The sequence below is a fragment of the Podarcis muralis genome, chromosome 9 (assembly GCF_964188315.1).
Source record: "Podarcis muralis chromosome 9, rPodMur119.hap1.1, whole genome shotgun sequence".
Lineage (NCBI taxonomy): Eukaryota > Metazoa > Chordata > Lepidosauria > Squamata > Lacertidae > Podarcis > Podarcis muralis.
Genome location: NC_135663.1, coordinates 76,875,053 through 76,897,559, shown reverse-complemented (window position 1 = coordinate 76,897,559; position 22,507 = coordinate 76,875,053). Strand labels below are relative to the sequence as shown.

The 22,507-nt window shown below is 46.2% G+C and overlaps 1 protein-coding gene across 2 annotated transcripts in view; it reads right to left on the bottom strand.

The window, feature by feature from the left end:
- ARID3B (AT-rich interaction domain 3B) overlaps positions 1-21,727 on the bottom strand; it is a 54,535-nt gene extending 32,808 nt beyond the window's left edge. Inside the window, exons 1-2 of one of the 2 annotated variants that reach the window (XM_028742849.2) lie at positions 21,577-21,727; positions 15,439-16,100 (exon numbers count right to left, since the gene is read on the bottom strand). In XM_028742849.2, coding sequence (XP_028598682.2) covers positions 15,439-16,020 — 582 coding nt within the window. In that variant the 5' untranslated portion in view covers positions 16,021-16,100; positions 21,577-21,727. Of the gene's footprint in view, positions 1-15,438; positions 16,101-21,051; positions 21,322-21,576 lie in introns of those variants that run through there. The other variant, XM_028742850.2, reaches the window with a different exon arrangement.
- Between the last annotated feature and the right edge of the window lie 780 nt (positions 21,728-22,507).

Below are 22,507 nucleotides of genomic sequence, written 5' to 3'. Positions count from 1 at the left end.
CTGGCCTGCTAGCATATATGGGTTACACGCCCCCCCCCCACTGTAATGGAACCACAAGACACGGCATGTGCACCTTGCTTCAGCCCTATATTTAACATCTTACGCTCAAGCAAACCCCTGAACACCGTTGAACGTGTACCCACTTTGTGATTATGTGAACCTTTAACTTCATGGGACGGAGGTGCAGTTGCCCTCCCACTAGGATCTGCTCCCACTGCAGACACGTTTCAATGAGAAACTCATCATCCCAGGGAGTTGCCAGAGCAGGAAGAAGTGGCCAAGCAACATTTGCTTCTAATGGTTGTGGGAACGGAAGGACAAATTCTGCTGCCATCTGAACTGCAAACACCACAGTGTAAAAGGTAGCCTGGGCAACAGACAAAAAGCGAACCGGGGGAGGTCAAACACCACCGGCTGGTTCAGATCACCCACCCACCATCTGGTGGTGAGCACATAGGATCTTAAATCAGATAAAAAGCTACTGAATTCACGAAGGGAATTCCAAACAAAAACAGTTTTTAATTAGAGCCACTTTAGTGTCTACAGTCTTAGTGTCATCTGGTAGTGACACATACACTGAATTACCAAGATGAATAGTCCCTGTCAGAGTCAGGCAAAGCTACATTCTCCCTTTCGAAACAGCAGCAGGCTGCCCTAATGCCTGCTGATTTAGTTTGAGCCAGTAATTCCTGCTGGAAAGTCAATTATCCGGTGAGCCCCATCAGCTGAAAGATATTTAATGGAGGATTATTGCCACTTCTGTTATGTCAGCTGTTTATCACAGCACACTGCTTTCCCAGCCCTTCTTCAGAAAGAGCTCAGAAAACAAGCTTTATATATATGGAAGGATGACCACTCATCTACCCTTTGTGCAGAAATCATGCACACCTTTCTTCCACGCTCATCTGCACCATTGGTCAACAGATGCTCCAAAATGTACTGGTAAGCAAGTAGTTTACGACTACCATCACCCTGTGAGGACTGTTTGACACACAAGCTGGAGGAAGATCCCCCACCCCCACCCCAAAATAAACAGGAGCTGAATTGTTCCTTCGTTTGTGGACTGTTGGCATCCGTCTGTCTTGAGAGACAATGGGAGTGCACCTACAGGGGTGAATTCAAACCACTGTGTTACCAGCATCAAAGTAACCTCCCCTGGACACAATCCCGTGCTGTTAGTATGAAGGTCCCAGACTACAGACCAGGACTTTAAACAGAAACGTCTATCAGCAGAGATGCACGAAGACATAGTCAAAGGCAGTAAATGAATGCTCATATTTTACTGGTGAAGAACACAGAGGCAGAGAAAGGCTCGTTCACGTCTCACCATAGTTTAGCGTGCCATCTGAAGGCAGCCACTGAATTAAAACCTGCTTTTCTTGTTAAAAGTGGGGGAGAGAAAGAATGGGGGGAAATATTTGTCTTGGGTTAAAGGTATGATGCAACTGGGCGAGCATTAATTTTTTGTATTGTTAATGTATTTTTTGCAACAAATTAAAAATATGAATTATTCAAACAGACAGCATGGACATTTACTTTCCATTTCACTAGAGAAAACACTTTTGCTCACTAACACTACGCCTTGTTTCTGTAGAGTTCTGGGCACTTAGCCCAGAATCCAGCACATCCAATGTGTTAGTAGCACTTGCCCTTAAATAAGTGATCTTACTTAGTGCCCTTATGTATATTGAGAGCCAAGAAGAAATATATGAATTTTATAACTGCACCCCTTATTACTAAGCAGAAACAACTGTGCAGTGGCAAAAGGGTTGTGAACTGCATAACCAGAGTTCATGCTCCTCAGTAATATAAACGTTCCATTTGGTTGCAAACAACTATTTTGAATTGTTACAGCAACCACAGTTATATGATTCTACGCACTCATATTCAGGGAATTCATGAATCACAAAAAATGGAAACTTTATTTATAGCATACCAATACACCAATCCACTCTGACTTCCAGCAGGTGGGAAGGCTTCAGGGCAAGGCATGGCTGCTTGCTCTTTCCCATGACTGGCAGAAGGAAAATATATTGATGTATGAAATAGTGAAAAAGCAGAATTATACAGAGAGAGTTGTCAGACAAACTTGCTTCATTTACCTAAATCGTACAAGTTGCAGAATTTACTTAATGGTATAGAGTTGGGAGTATTTGGCATTATATTAATCATAGAGTTGGAAGGGATCCCCTGAGGGTTCATCTAGTCCAACCCCCTGCAGTGAGGGAACCTCAACTAAAGTATAAAAGACAGGTGGCCATCTAACCTCTGCTTAAAAACCTCTAACAAAGGAGAGTCCACTACCTTCTGAGAGTGCTCATTCTACCTTCAAACGGCTCTTACCCTCAGAAAGCTCCTCCTAAAGCTTTCCCTTGCCTGTATAAAATGAAACACAATACAACATGATCACTTCCTCCCAAGTTTCAGAGTACTTCCACTTCGTCAATCAGTTCTTCTCTGTTGGTGAGAAACAGGTCCAAGATGGATGATCCCCTTGTTGTTTCTCCCACTTTCTGGGAAATGAAACTGTTGGCAAAGCAATGGAAAATTTTGTTCGACCTTACATTCTTGGCAGAGTTTGAGTTCCAACAGATATAGGGGAAGTAGAAGTCTCCTATGACTACTATATTGCTCCTTTGTGAATGTCTGGTAATCTGTTGTAGGAAGGCATCATCTAAGTCTTCAGTCTGGCTTAGAGGTCTATAGCAGACACCCACAGTAAGGTCACGGTTGTTTCCCTCTCCTACCATTTTTATCCATATATTCTCAATCTGTCTTCTATGCTCCAGGTCATGGATCTGTTCACAAGTGGACACTTCCTTTACATACAATGCTACTCCTCCTCCCTGCTTGCTTGGTCTATTCGTTTTGAATAGATTATACCCCTCAACTTCTACATTCCATTCATGGAATTCACCAGGTTTCAGTAATACTTATTAGGTCATATTTGGTCATATTTGCCATTCTGTATTAAGTGCTCTAATTTGTCTTGCTTGTTTCCCATGCTCTGTGCATTAGTACAGACAACTGAAACCAATAGTCTCTCTAGCTGCTTCCTTATTGTAGTTTCTTGCCCTCTGACAGGTTTTAGGAGTACCACCTCAGTTTCCTGTGCATCAATGAAGCTATTATCTCCAGAACCAGGTGTTCTTCTGTCATCTGTAATGTTGTCTCCCTCCCTCTCAAGATCTAGTTTAAAGCTCACCTGATCAGGTTTGTGAGACTCTTAGCAAACATATTCTTGCTACCCCCTGTGGGGTGTAGCCCATCTCTTGCCAGAGGTCCCTCCTCAAGGAACTGGAGATCATGATCCAAGAAGCCAAACCTTCCTGATGATACCACCTACACAGTCAGTGGTTTACCTCCAGTATTTTCTTCTTCCTTCCTGGGCCATGACCTTCAACAGGAAGGTGTGATGAAAAGACCACCTGCGCCCCAAGGCTCTACAGCTTCTGCCCAGAGTCTCATCGTCCCTAGCTGGAAGGCTGTCTGTGGCAGTATTGTTTGTATCCACATGAATCAGAAGGAGCGGTTGTGGTCAAGGGGCTTTATAAGACTCGGCAACTTCTCTGTCACATCGTGAATCTTTGCACCTGGAAGATAGCACACCCCCTGGGACATCCTGTTTCCTTCACACACTATTGCCTTTTTCCTCCTCAGCAGGGAGTCACTTACCACCACCACAAGTTTCTTCCTCCTCGAGGGAATGGCAGGAATCGTTCTATACAGTGTGCCTTCTAAAGGCTCCTTGGAATGTTCTAAGGTCTGCAACTGCTGTTGAGTCTTCCCCTCTTGTATATTGGAGCTTAGCTGGATATTATTGGGATAGGTTACAAAGCCAGGAGCCTAATGGCTCAAGTACTTGCTGCTACTTCCTCTCGGCTTGTCTTCTTCAGACTGCAATTCTCTTTCTCAGAGTTCATTTCCTTGAAAGGTAGCAAGTGGGTTATCATCATACTCATCCACATCTGAAGGGTTAAGGTCAAGAATAAAAATGACTCCTCCAAGTTCATCTCCTCCTGTCTCTTCGTCTTCTGGGGGGTGGCAGGAATCATTCTGTGCACTGTACCTTTCACAGCCACTTTGGTATATTCTGAGGTTGGCAACTGCTGTCCTAGCTCCTCAGGCCCAGAATCGGTGTCTGAGATGAGAGCATGAAATTGATTTTGCAGCTCCAATGACACAGCATGGACCCCGACAGTCCTACTTCTGTGTGTCATGTACTTCCAGGGGATTGTCTCTTGCAATGGGCAATCTTTCTCCTCTGTACGGGCACCCCACCTGTGCTGCTGTTCCAGCACAGTCCACTCAGCTCTATCAAGAAACTATGCATCTTGTCCTACAGCTCAAAGTGTGACTAGGTGGGCCTCAAATTGCTATACCTTCTCTTCCAGCAAGGCAACCAGTTTGCACTTGCTACAAGTATATTTACGTGTTCTCCAGACAAATATGGCACAGGTGCTGCAGGTTACTGCAGCAGCTCTCTCACCCTTCATGTTTCTTGGTCCTTTGCACAACACGAGACATCTTAATATTTATTATTATTAATTATACACAGAATACAAAAAGTCTTGGCACTAACCAGGTAAAAAAGGTCATACACTCCTTCCCCAGACACACAGACAGAAGCTTCTGGACTTCCTCTCCCAACCAATTCACCCTAGCAGTCATTTCCCCTGCCTGCCTCAAGCAACTGAGCAGGTAACTGAACTCCTGCCTGGTCCTCCCCATCTTGTTCCTGCTTAAGTCTTTGCTCCCATCTGATCCTGGACCACTTGCTGCACACTGGCAACTTGTAGTTACTCTAGAAGTTTCTTTTCCTGCATATTTACTAGAATACATACTTGGCTATGGTGCATGCTAGCTATGGCATGTTTTGGATCAACACCAGCAAGGTTTTACAAAGCAGAGGGGTGGTGGTAAATGCTACAGATAAGGATTCCTCTCTCTCTCTCTCTCTCTCTCTCTGTGTGTGTGTGTGTGTGTGTGAGTGAGAGAGAGAGAGAGAGAGAGAGAGAGAGAAGAAAGAGAGGCAGCTTTAGGCCTTAGGGGCATCCCCAAAACCTGCTGGCGACATTCCCCTTCATCTCTGATCCACAAACACACCTTCTAAGGTTAGTCAGCTATCAAAGCATGCCAGGGAGCTGTTCCTCCCCAGAGATTGCAAGCCTGACTTTACAAAAGCAATTAAGAGCTGCAGCTATTTTAGGATTACTCCCCAGCCACCTGGGACATCTTATTAGAGTGGAATTCAGATGTCCAAAACAATTTCAGTTTCCCTAGTACTGCCCACCCCCAAAGCCACTTAACCCTTTCCTGAAGTGGAAATTCCTGACACGACGACACTTCTCCATTTCTATTTCTTCAGAAGCCAAACTTGTAAATGGTTGGAGGGCCCCTCCCATGGGGCAGCTTTTCCCACCAAAAGGATGAACCATTTCTTTCATTTATGCACCATGGGCCCTGCCTATGCAGAACTCTAGTCTTCAAAAGGCTGCCTTTTGGCAGGGGATGTAGCAGCATTTAAGATCTCTCACATCAAAGTCCTATGACACCTTCATTCTGGAGGAACACGCCAAGGACCATCAGAGGCATTTATTACCATTATTGCAATATTTGCTGCTGCAAGCCTTATAAAAACTGGTGCAACAGAAAACTGAAGACAAAAACCTTTTGCCTAATACTGTGCAACTCTTTCAACAACTGCTGTCAAATGGGCAGCCGCCCTTGGTTCCATTTCTCTGTTGGTGCTTCCCAGAGCTGCTTTCTTTCATGCACCCACTCCACAAAACACTTTGGTTCCTATTATTTATTACACTTGCAGTTAATTTTATCTGTGAGACTTTATATCCTGCCCCAACCTAAAGGGGGGGGATCACAACCACCTGAAAACAAAACTAAAAGAAAAAGATAAAAATCTAAAGCACGTCATCCAAATAAAAACTGCACGAAAACCTAAATATAAGGCTGAACTGACAAACTCCAGACTGGCTTAGCTTCAGCCACCAAATGCCAGCCCAAAGAGCAATGGTTTTGCAGCACCTCCGCAAGAAATTCAGGCCAAAAGGATTCCAGCACTGCTAAGCCTTTACCAACAGCACCCACACAGGAAAACTTCCAGTGGACTGTGCCCTTTGGGCCCAGATATGATTGTAATAGAAACACTCAATCTTTCAGAGAGGGAAGTAATTTCAGATATTTGTGCACTAGATTCTTATAAAATCACTCCAAGAGCTCAAAGCAATGTCTACAAAGGCATCTGATATTGCTATATGCCGCACCCAAGCTATTTAGGGCTATAAATGTCAGAAACAAACTTAAGAGCAGAAAGGCTGCAAACATCCCCTGTTGCTTAAGTTGCTGTAATGCGTTTCACCCTGTCAAAGAAGTGCCATGGCATTTAGGAACAACCTGTGACTAGTCTTAGAATCATAGAATTGTAGAGGTGGAAGGGACCCATGAGTCATCTAGTTCAACTCCCTGCAATGCAGGAATCTCAACTAAAGCATCTATGATAGATGGCAACCCAACCTCTGCTTAAAAATCTCCAAGGGACAAGAGTCCACAACCTCCTGAGGGAGACCATTCCACTGTCAAACAGCTCTGTCAGAAAGTTCTTCCTGATGTTTAGTTGGAATCTCCTTTAAGCCATTGGTTTGAGTCCTACCCTCCAGAGCAGGAGAAAACAAGTGTCTTCCTTCCTCCTCTTTCCATATCACAGCCCTTGAGATATTTGGAGATGGCTATCATATCTCCTCTCAGTCTCCTCTTTTCCAGGCTAAACATACCCAGCTTCTTCAACCATTCCTCCTAAGGCTTGGTTTCCAGACCCTTGATCCTCTTGGTTGCCCTCCTCTGCACCCGTTTCAGTTTGTCAACATCCTTCTTAAATTGTGGTGCCCAGAATTGGACACAGTATTCCAGGTGGGGTCTGACCATGGAATAATAGAGTGGTACTATTACTTCCCTTGATCTGGACATTATACTTCTGTTGATGCAGCCTAGAACAGTATTAGCTTTTTTTGCTGCTGCATCACATGGTTGATTCATGTTAAGCTTGTGGTCCACCTTGTTCTACATGAGCAAATCTCACATACAGATTGCTGCTGTAGCCTAGTCTCAAGGCCCTCAAGTACAAATCACAATGGCTGAACCAGAATCTCCGGCAGGGAAAGGCCAAAGCCTTCTCCAATCATCAGCCTAAATTTGTGAGAATTGTTCTTACCACTGAGAGGTTATGGGAGCAGCAGTGAATGTAGGACCATTTGAAAATGTGAATGCCGTGAAAATTAAGAGGTTCAGCCATATCTGAAGATGGCTCTTCAAATCACAGACTAACCATCTTCATTATTTTAGTCCTCTTTGATTTATAACCCCCCACCCGCCCTTTTCTATTCTATTTATTTAGAAAATAGCAAGGCTTGAATATCTAAAGTGGTGGTTTCTCCAGGAATAAGCACTCATTTTGAGACAAGGAAAGGTTGATCAAGGATTTGTTCTGGTTTTGCCCACCAGCTTTGCCACACACACACAGAAGTGAGAGAGGGGGTGGTGGGGGTATTTGAAGATTACTGGGGAAGCAGCAGAAATTCCTTCTGTGGGTGGAGAGAGGAGCCCTCGGAAGTGAACCAGATGCTGTTAAAAAGAAAAACTGTTGTAGTACAACACTCTGATAAGATCAGGTTTACTATCCTGTGCTCTTAAGCACTAGCAGAGAAGAATGCTGTAGTAATTCTCTCTCCCACACATACACCGCCCCCCCCCGATGTACACCTTCTATTGCCTGTTATACTTTGCATGAGCTGCCTTGAGTCCCTTTCTGGGGAAAAGGCAGAAGGTAAAGAAATAAGTATAATAATAAGAGCTGGGAAATGCTACTCCCCCCCCCCCCCCCAGCAAGTGGTGTGAAAGCTCCGGTGGCTTTCTAAATGCTTGAGAAACATGAAACCAATCAAGGTTAAGTGTGACAAAAAAGGAAATACGCTAAATTTTGCATGTGTAGTTGACCAGTTGACTCTTTTGTTAGACTTCCTTAACAACTTTAAAATCCATGGTTAGGCAACGCCTCGGTTGGGACCAACCAAAATGTCACAAAAGTGTGGCAAGCTGCTTAGTTCTCCAGAACTCTTCAACACACAAGTTACCCAGAGTGGGCAGGTCAGCAGTGGGGGCAACAAATACTAGGTTTACGCTGTAACCATGAGCTCAGCTTGGAGACTCATTTTCAAAATGAAGCCTGCAGGCTGACTAAGTCCCTCCCAGATGCTACACATATCAGATTACACACCTATGATAAAACCATACAAACTAGACACTCGTGGCAAAGACCCATTTAACCAGCTGGAACAAAAATGTCTCCAATTGTTTCTGGAAAGTGCAGACAGTGGGTGCCTGTCTTATTTTGACAGGAATACTATTCCACAAAGAAGCCCGGCTCCAGGTTACTGTGGAGCAGGATTCTGAAATCTTTGGAACTTGCAGGAGAAACTGTCCTGCAGACTGCAACTATCCCCTGAGCATTTACGGGATAAGGCAGTCTCTCAAGTAACCTGGTCCTGAGCTGTAAAGGGCCTTATATGTTGGTACCAACACTTTGAACTTTGCCCAGTAGCAGATTAGCAACTAGCACAAATCCTGCAAGCAGGCTGAGGTTATTTTGCCCCCCGCCCCAGCAACCTAGTCATTTGGTTTTGCACTAGCTGCACCTTCCAACTCAGCCAAAGGCTGCCCCACACATGGTCCATTGTAGTAATCCAACCAAGAGGTTAGCAATGCATGGACAACTGTGCTCAAGCTAACCCAATCCAAGACTGACCGTAGTGATCTTACCAATTGAAGGCCATAAAAGGCACTCCTAGCCACCAAGAACGCCTGTGCATTCAGCAACAGAGCTGGATCCAGGAGCACCTCTTAACTACGCACTTACTCCTTCAGGGAGAGACCGACCCCATCCAGCACAGGTGTCTGAATTACTTCCTAGACCTGGGAACCACTCACCGACAGAGTGTCTATCTTGCCAGGATCCAGACGTAGTTTATTAGATCTTATCCACCCCACTACTGCATCCAGACACCGGTTTGATCACACATCTTTGCACACACATCCCTCACTTTCCACAGCAACCGCTACAAAACTGAATCTAGAATGTAGCTCAGAAGACAGAAGGTTGATTTTCAGGGACTGGGACCACTCATGTCTCTGGGACAGGGCACTTGCCTCTACCCCAGCAGTACTCCAAGTACCACCACCTCTATTATTTTCTCTCAACTAAGTAAATAGTTGATGTGCATCTCCACACAATGGCATTCTTGGTTACAATCTGTGCTATTCTTCTAGAAAAAGAGGTCACCATGGACACCTTCCTTGTTCTCCTAGAATAGCAAAGGAGCCCCCTGAGAGCTGCCGGAACTGAGTTCCAGCGAGTTCCAGCTGAAAAAAAGCCCTGGTTGCAATGTAGGCTGGACTTGCTGTCCATCCTTAATGCTGGCCACTGGGATAGATGCAGGTGTCCTGTCCCAGAGACACGAATGGCCCCAGTCACTCAGAATCAACCTTGATTCTGCCTGCTTAGCTACATTCTAGATGTTTTAGTCACTATACAGTGACAAAACTTTGCAAAGAGTGCAACAAACAAGACAGCAGTTTCTGTCCCAAGCAGATAAAAATTCATACAGTGGTGCCTCGCAAGACGAAATTAATCCGTTCCGCGAGTCTCTTCGTCTTGCGTTTTTTTCATCTTGCGAAGCACGGCTATTAGCGGCATAGCGGCTATTAACGGCTTAGCGGCTTTAAGAAAAAGGAAACAAACTCGCAAGAACTCGCAAGACGTTTCGTCTTGCGAAGCAAGCCCATAGGGAAATTCGTCTTGCGGAACGACTCAAAAAACGGAAAACCCTTTCGTCTAGCGAGTTTTTCGTCTTGCGAGGCATTCGTCTTGCGAAGCATCACTGTATTATCTAAACAAATGGACTTGGGACATCAAGAGAAAATAAATAACAAATTTCAATGCATGGACATGACTATTTTGAACACTGTCCTAGGAGCATCACATTTTCTCCTCCAGCCATAAATTTATGTGTGTGAGAGCATTCGGAGATTTTATGTTCATGGCAGAGATGTTTCAGATTCCAAATTCATCATCAGCATCTAAACTGAGCACTGCGCTGCATGTGCAAGGCTTAAAATAATAATAAACCCATACCATACCACATTCAGATTCCGGACTTCAAGACTGTTTCTTCACTTTTGACCTCAATCTGACACATCTTAAATGGATCTGATGGAGAACTCAAACATCCACAAGTGTACACATATTAAGATAAACTTATCTGCTTGAAAATCTGTGCCACTGTTTCTATGCAACAAAGTCATATAAATGTAAACACAAGCATTTTAAACATGCAGCGGAAGAGTTATGTAACTTGCTGTGAAATGTTACCCCAAGTGAACAGAACTTGCTGCAATTCTCTCTGCACTTCTTCTTCACCCTGGTAACCTGAGAAAGTATTCAGCTATGCCTACAACTGGAGAGGGGCCCACACCTCTGCAAGGAACACCCTTCCCCTGCAAAGTTTTCATTTCTCCTCTGCTCAATTGCAGCCGGCCATAATAACCTTCCTACTGTAGCCGACTGAGCCCAGATGGATCTGGGAAGCTTAGGGGAGATAAAAAGCCGAAATGGCTCCCTCTGCTTTCCTTTGGGGATTTGCCAGTCCCTTGACAAGCGGCCAGCCCTTCCCTCCTCATTTTGTGCTGACAAGATTCTCACCGCCCCTGTGTCATAAGCTGAGCCAGCTCTTTTGTCTGCAAGGGTGCTGCTCTACAATTATTTACTTGACTGTGGGAGGCTGAATGGAACTCCAAGCAGCCAGGCATCACCACCCGCCTGCCTTCCAGTAGTATTTAGCAACTGAAAAGAGGACTTGCCTGCAGTGGGGTGGAGCTCGAGTTTTAAAATGAGGTTGAAGAGCGGGGAAAGTGGCATCATGCCAAAAACACATTTTGGTTCAGAGTGTCAATTTCAAGTGAAGTTAATGCAGCAGAGAGCCATTTTTAGATCAAACATATGTACTGGTCAATGTAAAACACCATTTAAGGAGAACTTGCTAACTATCCGACAGAAGAACATTACCAAGAGAGATCAAATGATTCCATTTCTTCCACCTGCACAAGGGTAAGCATTTGATGTTGTGGGACTACAACTCATTAGGCTCTGCCAAGGGTATGGGGTGAGGGGAGCTGGTCCACCAGATGCCTTATGGAAGCCGATAAGCAGGGTAGGATGGCAAAAGCTCTCATCTTTGCTTCCTGATCAACTTCTAAATCAACCTGGAGTTTACATATGACGATCTATGACCAACCAAGACAGATGTTTCCTGCGAATTTACCTAGCCTTCTTCCAAAGCCATCTAAGCTAGTAGCCATCACTATATCATGTGGCCATGAATGCTCTGGAGCGACTGCCCACCATAGCCTGAAACAGGGTGGGTAGCCTGTGGCTCCTTCAGATATGGGCAGATAACCCCCATTTTCCCTGATGAGTAGCCATGATGGCTGGGGCTACTGGGAGAGGGAGTCCCAACAGCAGGTGGAGTACTGTAGGCTGACCAGTCCTGGCTTGTAACACTGTCCTCCTTGAGACACATGCCTTTCCAGTGTTTCTCAACCTGTGGGTCCCCGGATGTTGATGGACTACAACTTCCATCATTCCTAGCCAACATGACCAGTGGTCAGGGATGATGGGAGTTGTAGTCCAACAACATCTGGGGGCCCACAGGTTGAGAACCGCTGCAAGTCATCAAGACTGGATGACTGGTAACAAACTCCACGTGGGCTGATTTTGGAGGGCATTCAGGAACTTCAGGAAGTGCTGACCAAACCCAGGCCTTGAAGCATGTTGCTCGACCTGTGGGTCTATTTCCAAGCACAGCTGAAACTGCTCAGTATGACAATTAAAGTCTTAAGCAAGGTGGGCTTAGGAAACGGAAGAGAACTAGCTTTCCCCATACACACCAGCTGTCCACTGAAGTCAGTGAGAGAGATCCTTCTGTGTATCCTGCCACCATCAGAAGCACAGCTGGTGAGCACACAGGGAAAGGCCTACTTGAGTGCAGTGCCCAGATGTGGTTTCCAGATGTGGTTAGAAACCACGCCTCATGAGACTCATGCTTCACCTGAGGAGACCGAGGTGGTATGTTCAAGTAGTTAGAGGGTTGTCCCATGGAAGATGAAGAAGCTTGTTTTCTCCTGCTCCAGATGGGAGAACCCAAACTATTCAAATGACAAGAAAAGAGATGCCGACTAAAGATTAGGAAGAACTTTCTGGCTGTAGGAGCTGCTCAACAGTAGAATGGACTCCTTCAGAAGGTGATGGGCTCTCATTTCTTGGAGGTTTTCAAACAGAGGTTGGCTGGTCCTGTCAAGGACTCTTTAGCTGCAATTCCCGCATTGAAGATTTGGACTAGATGACCCTTGAGGACCTCTTCCAACTCTACAATTCAACGATTCTGTTAAATTTGCTTAGCCCCCTCTCTGTGGACCATCCAATGTAGGCTGAAGACCTTTTCATTTTTGTTTGTTACTAATGTGACACTCTCCCTAGTTTTCAGTTTGCCTGATATCTGCTATTTTATTGTTTAGAATGTTTTTATCTTAAAGGTATGTATTGTTTTTAACTAGATATGAAAACTCTGTAAAGTAAAATGCCAGAATAAAAATCCTAAAATAAAGCAAACAAACACCTAGTGGTGAAGCAGTAGAACTGCTAGCCCATTTACAAAGCTAAGCAGGGTCCAGTATGGTTTCAAATTGGATGGGGAACAGCGTATTGAGATTCCTGCATTGCAGGGGGTTGTACTAGATTACCCTCAGGGTCTCTTCCAACTCTACAATTCTATTGTTCTAAGTAAACAAATAGGAATGCAAACCGCTGGCACCCAGCACTCCCTTCACCATTGGCTATTTATAACATTAAAGGCCAGGAATTTCTGGAATTATTTAGGGACTGCTCACATTGAACAGCCAGCACAGCACCTTCACATAGCATGACAGAATAGTGACAGAATGCACATCACACTATTTACAGTGACACAGATTGCACACCTCTGTCAGGGTCGGCTTATATCGAGCAGGTTGTGATATGGCAGAGGGTAATTGTCCAGTAGGATTTCTATACATCAAAAGCTCAATTGAGCTGTGCAGTTTATCTGAGGAGGGCCAGTGGTCATTTGCCAGACGGCTTGCCACCACCTGACTGACACTCCCCCTGCTCTTTTTGCAGATGTGCTCACTGCAACACCAGTTACTGCTGTTGTGAATGGTCATGGGACTAATCTGTATACATTTCATCCTTGCATAGAAAAGGCAGAAGATGAACCTATTGCATTCTATGACCTTTATTGTGTTTTCTTCCCATATGGGTACACAGATCTCTCTCTCTGTGTGTACAAACACACACAAACTGCTCAACTTTAAGGTACCACAGGATTTTTTTCTTTTTTCTTTTGTAAGGTAAAGGTAAAGGGACCCCTGACCATTAGGTCCAGTCGCAGACGACTCTAGGGTTGTGGCACTCATCTTGCTTTATTGGCCGAGGGAGCCGACGTACAGCTTCCAGGTCATGTGGCCAGCATGACTAAGCCGCTTCTGGCGAACCAGAGCAGCGAACGGAAACGCCGTTTACCTTCCCGCTGGAGCGGTACCTATTTATCTACTTGCACTTTGAGGTGCTTTTGAACTGCTAGGTTGGCAGGAGCAGGGACCGAGCATTGGGAGCTCATCCCGTCGCGGGGATTCGAACTGCCAACCTTCTGATCGGCAAGTCCTAGGCTCTGTGGTTTAACCCACAGCGCCACCCACGTCTTTTGTACTTGCGGTAAAATACCAACATGCTAATTCTCTAGAACCATTTAGAGTAATCACTCCTCAGCAACAAGCAAAGAGGATGTGCAACTAAAGGTCAGCCAACCCCCATGCAAGATGGTTCATGAACACCTAGAGACCAATTTACAATTGACTCAGCAGGCTGGCTGAACTTCTGCCAGTTGCATCACCCTGCATGATTTGAATTGCAACACCCGAAAAGCTCTTTGACCATAGAAGAGTCACAGTATAGAGTGCCCATTACTCTCCAGCCAACAATACCAAAGCTGCCAGCATTAGCTGCAAATGGAAACTGTTAAGGGAGCTGGAGAGACTTCCCAAGGTGTGCTCAGAGGGTTCGCCACATTCCTGCCATGCACTTCACCTTCCTTTCCTGGGCCCATAGTGGCAGGCAGGAGCTGCAAAAATCAAATGGCTTCCCTTCTGTTTTTGAAAAAAAGCTACAAAGGGGCTACTTGACAGCTCACAGGTACCAGCTGCACAAATATAAGTCGGGGGACACCTGGATTGCTAGAAATAGATGTGAAAAGGATCTAAGGTTCTTAGTAGACCACAAGCTTAACACGAGTCAACAATGTGATGCAGCAGCAAAAAAAGCTAATGATATTCTAGGCTTCATCAATTGAAGTATAATGTCTAGGTTAATGGGAAATTATAGTACCACTCTACTCTGCCTTGGTCAGACCACATCTGAAATACTGTATCCAGTTTTGGTGCACAATTTAAGAAGGATATTGAGAAGCTGCAATGTATGCAGAGGAGGGTGACCAGGATGAGAAAGGGTCTTGTGGGGAATGGCTGAGGGAGTTGGATGCGCTTGGCCTGGGAGGGAGGAGACTGAGAGGAGATATGGTGGCCATCTTCAAATGGCTAGGGGGCTGTCACATGGCAGATGGGGCAGGCTTGTTTTCTCCTGCTCTGGAGGCAAGGACCTAAACCAATGGATTCAAGAAAGGAGATTCCGACTAAACATCAGGAATAACCTTCTGACAGTAAGAGCAGTTTGACAGACTCCCATGAAAAGTGGAGGTTTTTAAACATAGGTTGGAGGGTCATGTGTCCTGGATGCTTGAGTTGAGATTCCTGCATTGCAGGGGGTTGGACTAGATGAACCGTCAGGGGTCCCTTCCAACTCTACAATTCTATGATTTACCTTTCCCCCTTTTCAGAACTGACATTTCTCAAGGGATTGGACTGCAATAGCCTTCACCACAGTGCTGCAGTCTTTCCTATTATTTTATAGGCAGGTAAACTACTTGATCTGCCCTTATGCTGGTCTATGACCGTAATAAAGATTTAATTGATTGATACTTGATCTGCCCAAGACAGTCATTTGGCAAGCTCTAACACAGCTTTCTGCCAACCTACTACCTGCAGATGCTTTTAGACTACCACTCCCATCAGCCCTGACCAGCTGATGGAAATTGCAGTCCAAAACATCTGCAGGGCACCAGGTTGGCAAAGGCTGAGCCAATGGAATCCCTCAAGGGAAGTGCCTGCTTCCAGGACCACCAACCGTCAACCCGGGTGGCAGGGGTAACAGCCACTATTACTGACCTGCTTGAGCTGCTCATCCAGCCTCCAGGCCTGCCTTCCAGATGATGAACCACAATATGGAGGGTTGGCAGACTCATTACCCTGCTCATCCTTTCCCTGCTGTCCCCGCTGCCCCCCTAGAATAGGCAGAGGATTAGAGGAAGAAGCCACTCTTTGGTTGTGGGGGGCAACTTTGGAAGCATGAAAATACTTCAAAGCGGAACATGACTCTTTCCCAGTTCTTGGTGCATCATCCTCAAGGTCACCATCTTCCAAATCTTCTTCTCCTCCCTCCTCCTCCTCCTCCTCCTCTTCTTCTTCTTCCTCCTCCTCCTCCGAGTTCATACTGCTCTGATCAAACGTCTGGGCAGCCCCAAGCACAGGTGGGACTCGGGTGGAAGGACCAAGGAGGGGGCCACCTGGAGCCTTTCCAGATGTGGCACCGAGAGCAGCTTGCTGCACCGTCAGCTGCTGGGCATAATGCAGCTGGGTTTCCCTCATCTGCCTCTGTTGCCTCTCCCTGGAATCCATCTGCAGAGGGGCTGCTTGCTGTTGCTGCTGCTGCTGCTTCTGCAGCTGCTCCACGACAGCCTCCAGTTTCATCCTGCTGTTAACATGGCTGCGATAAGGTGAGAGTTCTGCTGGAGAAGACTCCAGCCAAAGCCTTTGGAGAGCAGTGGAATCTGAAAAACAAATATTGACCTGTGTAAGCTACTTGCCGCTGTCCTCCCACCAGGAGTCCTCCCACCAGGACAAGAAGAAAAAACGCAAAGCTCATATTCCCCCGCCCCCTGAATGAGAAACCATGCCATTCAGTCCCAGATTTCACTGCATATTTGGCACCTTTTCATTTACAGCTCCTCTCCCTAATGAAGTGTAGCCTCTGAAGCAGCTTCATGATCTGTGCAAAAGGAACATCCTCCCATCTTGTCAAATTTACGAGATATTTGAGTGTTAGATTTTAGCCTATTTTTATTAAATCCATACATCTTGTCATCTCTCCACAACGAGCCCAAAATACTTAAATTTTGCACAATTAAAAGCAAACAAAATCCAATCCAAGCAGTAAAAAGCAGCACTGAGACCTATTTAAGTACTCAAGAGTCCTATCCTGAATCACGTGCCCCAGATGACTCTTTATTCAGAAGCTTATTTGCATACAAAATAAACTTTTTCCTTCGCCTGCTATTTTACTATGGACTGATCTGATCAGTCAATAGTATTTAAGGAACATAAGAAAATCTGGAGCTTTGTTTGTATGCATTGGCAGTCAAAACCCAGGCAGGAACCTTTTAGACTCAGCAAGGGGCTAACAGGGGCTGTTTTAACTCTCTCTGTTCCTTTTCTCCAGCCTCCAGTTATGTCAGTGCATGAGAATAGGCTGGTCAAAGCCAGCGTGGTGCAGAGTTTGGAGTATGGGCCCAGAAGTGAGGAGGCTTGCTTGGGTACAATCCCACACCGAGCCACAGAGTTCCCTTGGTGACACTGGACCAGTCACTATTTTGCAACCTAACCAATCTCACCAGTTTAGGATAAAATGGGAAGGTGGGAAGAACACGCGTCACCCTGAGCTCCTTGGTGGGAAGATGGGATAAAATGTTATAAAACAAATACTTCTGAATTCCATTTGCTAGAAGCCAACGGAGGGGAGAGTGCTGTTGAGCTCAGGTCCTGCTTACAGACTTCCTATAGACGTCTGGTTGGCGATTGTGAGAGCAGGATGCTGGACTACATGAGCCACTGGCCTGACCCAGAAGAGCTCTTATTATGTTTTTAAACAAGAAACTACCTTTGCATCAGTTTTGATTAGATCAAAGATGTGGAAACATCCTTATAAGGTGACAAGGCATCCGACACAAGAGTTTGTGTGCCCAGTCTGCACACACACTCTGAAGAGGGCCAGTTTCATTTTTTCCAGCAGCTTATTGTTTACGTGACTACTGTGCATGCTAGGGATTTCACTACTTTTGTATTCACACAATTATATACTCATTTGGACTCTGTCTCCAGTTGCAAAACTGTTGCAGCAACAGGCCCCTCATTCATACAACTCGGGAAGCAAAATGTGTGTGAAAAGGGATGGGGGGGGAGAAGAGGCGAGAGAAAAGCCTCAGCACTATCAATCAACAGGGCAGCAACAACAGGGTGCCAAGAAAGAGTTCCACTCTCCCTTAGCAACTGCCCCAATAATAGTAAGACCTGCCTCACAGTTTTGGATGCAGGAAAACACAGCACAATAGCAACCTGCGAATATCAAATGGTTCACAAGATACACCAAGAAAACTTGCAATTGGTAATTATGTGATCAACTCTCCTCAAGGAAAGTTACCTCCTGATAACGAAGAACTAAGCTAGTGATTGCAGGTTTTAAATGTTATAGTGGTCCTGGTGAGATCCCTTCTCTACAAGGGTAAACATAAGGTAGACATGAAGCCCCTTTCCCTGTCCCCTACTGTAGCTGTGCCTAATACACATAGTTGAACTAAACGTATTATGCTCCCATTTTCTGCAATACTTCAATTTTCTTCCCCATATCAAATTTTACATTAGAAAGTATCAGAGGAACAGCCTGCCAAAAGTACCATATGCAAAGATGGCACTTTATGAAAAAAATCACCTCCCATTGTGAAATTTGTACACATCATTTTTACAAGGCAAGAGGGATAGTCAGGAAACAGAATTTTAATATCCAAGAAAGCAAAATGCAAACAGCAACTGAACAAAGTGTTGACCCTTTCCTCTCCCCCCCCCCCGTCAACCTACTGAAACTTTAAAATAAACTTGCTTCTTTTTCTTTGCCTCTTAAGATTGTATTCTGACATTTAGCAAAATAACTTCTCTCTAAATGAAAGAGATTATTTTGCTAAGACTAAGTATGCAGTTTCAAGAACAAGTAGAACAAGCCCATATCTCATTTTGGAGAACACCAAACAACCAAAAGAAGACCAAGAATTTCCAGTGTGCGTCTCAAATGTTCTGCTGAGCTACAGTAAATCAAAATTAAACTAATCCCTTAGCTATACGTCAGGGAGAAATGCTCAAGAGCTCATAGTGCAATCATCCCATCAATCCCAACCCCATGCTTTCAGTTAGATTAGAATGCCACAAGCAATCTTGTAATGCCTGAACTACTACTTGACATACTGTTTACATACTGTTTATAAACTGCAAGGACAACTATGGATTTTGGATAAAAGAGCTGTGACACCTATAAAATCTCTACTTTTCTTGGAACATGCTTTAAGGACATTACTGTAAGTTGTCTACAGTGCCACAGGTGAAGATCCACAAAAGAACAGACAGGGAACATGTGCTACAGGTCCAATACTATAATTCATGACCTGGCATTCTCTTGCTGTGTCCAGTAAACACTTCAGGTGTGGGAACATTTGCTGTGCTCTCTCTCTGGTTCCTGCAGGTCTCACCCAGGTCCAGAACAACTCTTACTTGGCAGGTTCCAGCAAGACGGATGCATCCTTGCCGAAGGCTACAATTAGACATGAATGCAAAACCCTACCAGCCTCCAGTGCTAAAGAAAGGGACCTGAGCAAGGGCTGCCACACCTTAAGTATTCAGGCAACCATCAAATCCCTATCATAGCAGTTCAGTCCTGAGAGTGCTTCCCCCAATTTTCAATGTGCACAATCAATTTCAGATTGCATGTGCTTGCCATACCCTTTGTTTCATTGAAATATCCCTGTCCCCAGCAAATACAGGTTGGATTTGTGGTGTCCATTTGTGGACATCCAGTTGCATCTGCATTTCAATGTTTGAACAGTATCTATGCACTGACTTTAACCATGCTTATGTGCAGAGTAAGCCCCACCATGTCCTGCATTCTGATATACCGTATTTTTTGCTCTATAAGACTCACTTTTTCCCTCCTAAAAAGTAAGGGGAAATGTGTGTGCGTCTTATGGAGCGAATGCAGGCTGCGCAGCTATCACAGAAGCCAGAACAGCAAGAGGGATTGCTGCTTTCACTGCGCAGCTATCCCTCTTGCTGTTCTGGCTTCTGAGATTCAGAATTTTTTTCTCTTGTTTTCCTCCTCCAAAAACTAGGTGCGTCTTGTGGTCTGGTGCGTCTTATTGAGCGAAAAATACGGTAGGTACTTCAGATTGCAGCCTTAAAGGAAAAAGAAAAGCCTCCTGATGCTGTACCGCCACTTCTTCAGGGTATACCATGCAAGACCCTAACGATCAAGATACACTCCCCAATATACTTTAAAAAACACCTCTGCACAATGTTCTGAGAAAAACACACCCAACATCACTGCCCATTCCAATTAATACTCTAGTATCATATATGTGGGAACGCGGGTGGTGCTGTGGGTTAAACCACAGAGCCTAGGACTTGCCGATCAGAAGGTTGGCGTTTTGAATCCCCGTGATGGGGTGAGCTCCGGTTGCTTGGTCCCTGCTTCTGTCTATCTAGCAGTTCAAAAGCATGTCAAAGTGCAAGTAGATAAATAGGTACCGCTCCGGCGGGAAGGTAAACGGCGTTTCCGTGCGCTGCTCTGGTTTGCCAGAAGCAGCTGAGTCATGCTAGCCACATGACCTGGAAGCTGTACGCCGGCTCCCTCAGCCAATAAAGCGAGATGAGCGCCGCAACCCCAGAGTCGACCACGACTGGACCTAATGGTGAGGGGTTCTTTATCATATATGTGTGTACTTGTTTGCATCACCCACATCCCCTTCTTCACGTAACATGTAATCAAGTTGACTACTAATGATGAATAAAAATAAGAAAATTCACTAACAGTACACATTATCTACAAATGTGTATGTCCAAAAACAGCAGCTCACAGCCAAAACAGTACTAAAGAACTTGGTAAAACCAGCGCTTTTGCCAGGGGGTACTCAGAGGTGTGCAGTACCAGTGCGTGCACGCACACGCACACGCACTTTCTCTCTCTTTTGTTAAAAATTGTTGCACTTACTGCAACAACTTCATGGTGAGTACAGGCACCTTTTCTTGTTAAAAACTGTGACACTTACTGCAACAACTTCTTGGTGAGTACCAGCCCCTATTTTTCGGGGGGGGGGGAGAGAACTGGGTAAAACCACACCTGAAAAAATATATGTGGGGGTAAGAGTCACTGCTGCTTGCTGGAAATTGAGCTACAATGGGATTGGATGTACACATAACTGGGCTGCTCTGATTTTAGGTGTTCTGGTAGAAAAAGCCCTGTTATTCTTAACCTTTCCCATACCTTCTCTCCTATAGTCAGCTTTACCCACATCTGATGAATTAATGGTTTGTATTGGCACAACCAGAGCGTTCAACAGTCACTTCTCCATAGACTTCTCTGTGCTGCACTCTAATCACAGAAGCTTTATAATGTTATAGGTCTATAAAATTACAGCCACAACTAAAAACAGTTCTCCTACCCCCTTGACACTAGATCCCAAGTGGAACTGAATTGGTGGCAGCAGATTCAGGACATGGTGCATTCAACTGAAGCAGAAAACACAACTGAGCATCCGGAATTCTTCAAATTCAAACTGTGGCAATGGTGAAAGTTTGTATACTTCCCTTCCCAGAAAAGGCATTTCTTACACCCTCTGAAGTTCACTACGAAATTCTGTTTCCACACACAGAGACACAAACCCACTGTAATAAATAGGGGCTTACTTGACTCGTGTGCAGGATCTCTTCTAACTTAGCTCTTTTTCACACAGACTATAGAGAACTTTCTTATCCCTCCTCAAAAGCGGCTCCCGATAGGATGGGAGGTGGACCAACCCAAAGGCGCCCCACGGCCCTTCCTCGAGAGTAAGACCGGGCAGCAGGATAGGATTCCTCTCAGTCAGGGTCGGAAGATAACGCGTGGCGGAGGGTGCAGCTCCTGCCCCGCCGGAGCGCGCGGCCTGAGGCTGCGGGCGAGCCCCGTTCCCCGGGGGCGCCCAAGGGCCCCGCCGAGACCGCCAGGTCGACGCGCGCCCGGAGCCACCAGCAGCTGCTCTGCAGCCCGAAGCTGAGGGAGGAAGGGCCGCCGGCTTACTCGCGAGGAAGCCCCTTCTCGCCCGGCGGAGGCAGCGCCAAGACGCTCCCCGCAGCCAACTCCGCGCCTCACGAGCGGCCGCCGCCCGCCGCGCCAACTCCCGCAGCCCCGCGGCTCCCCTCACTCCCGCCCCCGCCGACAGGCCGCCTCTTTACCTCAGCGCAGCGACCGCAACAGCCAGGCAGCCCAGGAGGCAGGCAGGCAACCGCCCGCTCCGGCGGGTCTCGCGCGCAGCAGCAGCAGCCGCCGCCTCAGCCGCGCCCCCAAACACCCCCGCCCCGTCCCGTGGTCCCTCCCTCCCTCGGCCGGACCGGAAGCGGAGGGCACAGGCGGCGCGGGGGACCTGTTTGACAGAGCACCGGAAGTAGCGTCACCAACGGGGACTCGAGAGGCGAGCAACCACTTCCGGGTTGGGGGAGAGACGATTATTTAAATTATTAAATGAATAACAAGATAATAGGGGGGAAAGGGAGGATGGGAGGCCCGTTAGGCTAAGTGGAGCTTATTCCAGGGAGAAGCTCCCCCTGTCCCTGCAAATGGAACGGCTTGAGAGGCGCGTCACTCGACTCCGGAGACGACGCTCTGTTCCGTTTCTCTATGGCTCGCTCTCCGATACACTCCGGCCCTTGCCATCTCCACGCCTCTCCCGCCATAGAGACGGCAGCTAGAGCGACACCGTCTGCGGCCATAGACGGGACGCTTCCGACCGGAAGTTTGGACTAAAATGTGTAAAATGTTCGCTATTTATTAACTCCGCCTGAGGGGTTTTTTGTGTAATTATTCTCTAATTCCACAGGAAAAAGTGAGGGGAAAGGGAAATGAAGGTGACACTAAAAAGAAAAAGAGGGAAAGATCTCCACCGGGGACTCAACCATAGAGACTGAGAGTGCGGGGCGGGCGCCTCTTTTTGCAAAATCACCATAGCAACCGATAAGCAGCAGGCCGAGGAGGGAGCGGGGCGGGGCCAAGGAGTGGACGGGCGGGACTCCGTAGTCAACAGCCAATGGGCGTCAGGATTAGTCCGTTCCGGGAAATATGAACGGCTCGTGGCGCAGCAGCGTTGATAGCCGCTCCTCAGAGGCAGTG